Source organism: Rhamphochromis longiceps, linkage group LG9 (assembly GCF_057381845.1).
Source record: "Rhamphochromis longiceps isolate RC_006_pf linkage group LG9, R_longiceps_female_GT1.1, whole genome shotgun sequence".
Lineage (NCBI taxonomy): Eukaryota > Metazoa > Chordata > Actinopteri > Cichliformes > Cichlidae > Rhamphochromis > Rhamphochromis longiceps.
The window spans coordinates 36,301,164-36,305,505 of NC_140565.1; the positions used below are offsets into that span (position 1 = coordinate 36,301,164).

The window sequence follows — 4,342 nt, forward strand, 5'->3', positions numbered from 1 at the left end:
TGTTACTGTAGAGTTACTGTAGTCTTACTATAGAGTTCTGTAGAGTTACTGTAGAATTCTGTAGAGTTACTGAATTGTTACTGCAGAGTTCTGTAATGTTACTGTAGAGTTACTGTAGAGTTACTGTAGTGTTACTATAGAGTTATGTAGAGTTACTATAGAGTTATGTAGAGTTACTGTAGAGTTACTGTAGAGTTCTGTAGAGTTACTGTAGTGTTACTGTAGTGTTACTGTAGAATTCTGTAGAGTTACTGAATTGTTACTGTAGAGTTCTGTAGAGTTACTGTAGAGTCATAAAACACAAAGATGTTAGAAGAATCAGCTTCATATTTGTGTAAAAACACTCCGTAAGGCAAGGCAAGGCAAGTTTATTTGTATAGCACAATTCAACAACAAGGTGATTCAAAGTGCTTTACAGAGACATTAGAAACAACAGAAATTGTTCATAAATAATTAAAAAATACATTTAAAAATGGAAATATGAACTTATCTTCAGCTGAAATCTAAATGTTTAATGATCAGTCCTTTAAAATCAAAACTAGTGATCAGGTAAAAATGATCAGTTTTTGTCTTTTCCTTTCTCTTGTTAATTATTTTTCTTTCGGCCAATCACAAGACTTCATTCTGAACCACTGCTTTTGACTCCAGCAGGGTTTCTATAACTTCATTGCTGTACGATAAGACGTCTCGCAGCACCTCTACGGTGTGCTGGCCAATCAGAGGAGGGGGTGTCGGGCCGCTTGGAGAGAAGCTGCTGAAACGAACCGCCGGACCTGAAGACAAACAAACAAAAAGAGACAGCGAATCAGAGCCGCGTGCTGTCGGAAAGGAAATGCAGATTCAATCCCACTCATTCAGTTTTTCTCATCTTTGCATTCCTTCTCTTGTTTGTCCACTGCTTTCCATGTTTCACCTGTTTGTGTTCGTGTTCCTGGTCTCACTCACACTTTGGAGAACAATTTCCTGATTTTCATCACATTTGTGGTTGCATAAAGTTCCAGCTGTTTTCAGTGGGTAACAGGTCATAAACACTAATGTAGTGTAGTGTAATTCATGGTGTGGCCAGACAATGTAAAGCTGATTATGGTGGGAGAACTAAAGTAAAATGCCCACATAGTGAAATCCCTGCAGCTGATGTGTTTACAAAAACAACTAAGCCAATTAATAATAAATCTAAAGTATATGAAGTTACTGAAATGTGTGTGTGTGTGTGTGTGTGTGTGTGTGTGTGTGTGTGTGTGTGTGTGTGTGTGTGTGTGTGTGTGTCAGTCACCTGGAACATCAAATTAACCATGTTCTTATAATAGGGAAGGGACCAGCAACCATCTGTGAGTCATTCTGATTTCATATAAGATTATTTTTTGAATTCAGCTTCCTGTTTCATTTCATTTCTTTCTGTTAAATTAGTTTTAAAGAAATAATGAAGGCAGGAAGTGAGCGAGGAGGAAAAGGAAACATTTCATTTTGGGAAACTCACAACAATCAGCTGGTTTTTTTTAAGAACAGCACTAATGAGCCAAACTCTCACATTGTGTGTGTGTGTGAGGCCACTCGTGCAAAATGACATAAGTGTATGTGTATCTGCCCGCGTAGTGTCATGTTTGACTGTGTGTGTGTTCAGGGTGTCAGGGCAAATAATTATGGAATAAGATTATGTAATCCTGTTATTCACTGATTGCATTCTTTTGCATTTCTGTGCTAAAACCGAAGAGGAGAAATAATCAAACCACTGAGGCGGAAAAAGATTGACAGTTTTCTTTGTGTCTGTGGTCAGTGAGGTTTGTGGTAAGAAATTATATAGAAGTATTACTTCTAATGGTGTTTATACACATTATAACGATCAGTGTTAATAAACGGTAAATATTACCTCTTTTAACTGTTTAGTTTATGTTTATCAACTAATGATGTTATAATTTGTGTTTATATAATCACATAATATAATAAGTTAACTTGTGAATTATACATGGTATCACTCTGTATCATAGTTAATAGAGATAACAACTGAAAAAGGACACAAACCAGATCCTGATCACATAGGACTTTAAAAAACAAACAAAAGGTTTTTTTTTTTTGTTTTTTACATTTTTAGAAACAGGTTTTTTAGAATTTGGTTGCTTGGTTACAAATGATCTTGGTATCCTTGGTTACAGATGGTCGTGGTTGCTTAGTTACAGATGTTCGTGGTTTCTTAGTTACAGATGGCTGTGGATAACGACTTGCTAGAGATGATTGTATTTGATTAGTTAGAGGTTCTCATGATTGATTACTTACAGGTGGTTCTAGTTCATTAGCTAGAGGTGGTTATATTTAATTAGTTAATTAACTACAGGTGGTCATGGTTGCTTAGTAACACGTAGTTGTGTTTGCTTAGTTACAGGTGTACCTGGTTGCTTAGTTACAGGCGGACATGGTTAATTAGTTAGAGATAGCTGTCTTTGATTAGTTAGAGGTGTTCATGCTTAATTAGTTACAGGTTGTCATGGTTGCCTAGTAACACGTAGTTGTGGTTGCTTAGTTACAGGTGGTTGTCTTTGATTAGTTAGAGGTGTTCATAGTTAATTAGTTACAGGTTGTCATGGTTGCCTAGTAACACGTAGTTGTGGTTGCTTAGTTACAGGTGTTGCTGGTTGCTTAGTTACAGGTGGTTGTGGTGGTTACTGGGACTATCAGGGCAGGTGGGCCGTCCTCAGGTTTGTGTTTAGCGCTGCCTGCAGGTTGCATTGGCTCTAGCTTGAATAGCTTGGTTTGTGTCCTGCTTTTATTCGCTGCCTCCATCACGTTTCAGTCTGTTACTGTTTGTTCTGAGCTATTTCCTGGCTCTGAAACAGCACACGCACACACACATGAATACACACTCACAAACAGAGGAGTGCCATCAACAGGTCGGCCAATGAATGTTCTGAGCAGCACGTTTTCACGCCCAATTAACCTCCGAGGTACAGACAACACACACACCACACAAATGTGCACACACACACACACACACACACACACACACACACGCACACGCACACACACACACACACACACACTTGTGTCTGGTGTTGTTTACTAAACAGAGATGCAGAGCAAAGTGCAGAGCAAAGAAAAGGATATTGTTAGGGCTGTGAATGGGCTGACACACAAACGCACACACACACAGATTCCTCTCACATTATGGTTTGGTGTAAATCACATGAGGGAACAGGATCACAGAGCACACGGAGGCAGTGAGACATCATGTTACATGTTAGCAGGATGTGTGTGTGCACATGTGTTGGTCATGTTGTGGGCACATAAATCTGTTTGCAGTCACACTGCGAGGACTCGGCCACAAAGTCAGGACGGTGATTTTCAGTTTAAGGTTCAGTTTGCAGGAAACACACAAACCTAAATCTCTGTGAGCATTATTCATGTGATTGTGATTGGCTGGCTGTGGCTCAGGTGGAAGAGCGGGTCACCTATTAATCGGAGGGTCAGTGGATAGATCCCTCACGAATCTGGTCCACATGCTGAGGTATCCGTGGGAAGACAATGAACGTCAGGTCATAAACCTTCCATCTGTGTGTTTAGGCACAGATTAAAGCTGTGTAACTGTGACTGGGTGAGTGAAGCATGTAGTAGAGCTCTGCTCTGTGAGTTCACTGAGCCCATCAGGTCTCCGTCTTTGCAGGAAACACAGTTTAAGTGCATCTGCAGTGAGCCGAACCTTCCTGAACATTTCTGGTTTCAATCGAAAGGTTTAAAAGAACCTGAGGGAATCCATCACTGATATACATGTGACAAACATGTTTATCTAATGAGTACTGATTACATTATCGTCCCAGCTCACATGTATCCGCCTCTTCAGTCTGATTTCATTGGCCAAGCTTGTCTTCAGTTCCCAAACTCAATAATGATTAACATTAGCAGCACATTAGCACAGTGAGGCTGGAAGATAAACGCTAACTTGTTTCCCCTCACGTTAACTTTCATTGAGGGTCCCTGATGGGCAGCGACAAACACGTCAGGGCAGAAAAAGATGCTGAAAATGGACCAAACATCAGTCAGGAGAACACCTGACAGCATCCATCCCCAGCACGAGTACAGTCATTAACATGCTGCTGCACGTTTGGAGTCCTGGCTATGAAGCCTCATGCACCCATGCTAACCTTTGTCAGCCTCAGAGTCATTCTTTTCTAACATGTTCAAATATTTGGTGTCTGTCAAACCGCTGGGCTGTCGTTGCATCGTAGCGTTTTAAAAACAGAGCATTGAATTGAATACTGGTAATAAAAGCCCAGAGAGGCCGACAGTCATCACTCACTATTTTTAGGGGCTTGTTCAGATTAAACAGAACAAGATGCAAAGAATTAAAACACAA

General features: G+C 40.2%; 1 protein-coding gene across 3 annotated transcripts in view; it reads right to left on the reverse strand.

The window, feature by feature from the left end:
• Positions 1-352: 352 nt before the first annotated feature.
• Positions 353-4,342, reverse strand: part of sugct (succinyl-CoA:glutarate-CoA transferase) — a 71,125-nt gene continuing 67,135 nt past the window's right edge. For all 3 annotated transcript variants that reach the window (XM_085417667.1, XM_085417669.1, XM_085417668.1), the window contains exon 14: positions 353-773. In XM_085417667.1, the coding sequence (XP_085273793.1) occupies positions 610-773 (164 nt within the window). In that variant the 3' untranslated portion in view covers positions 353-609. The remainder of the gene's footprint in view (positions 774-4,342) is intronic.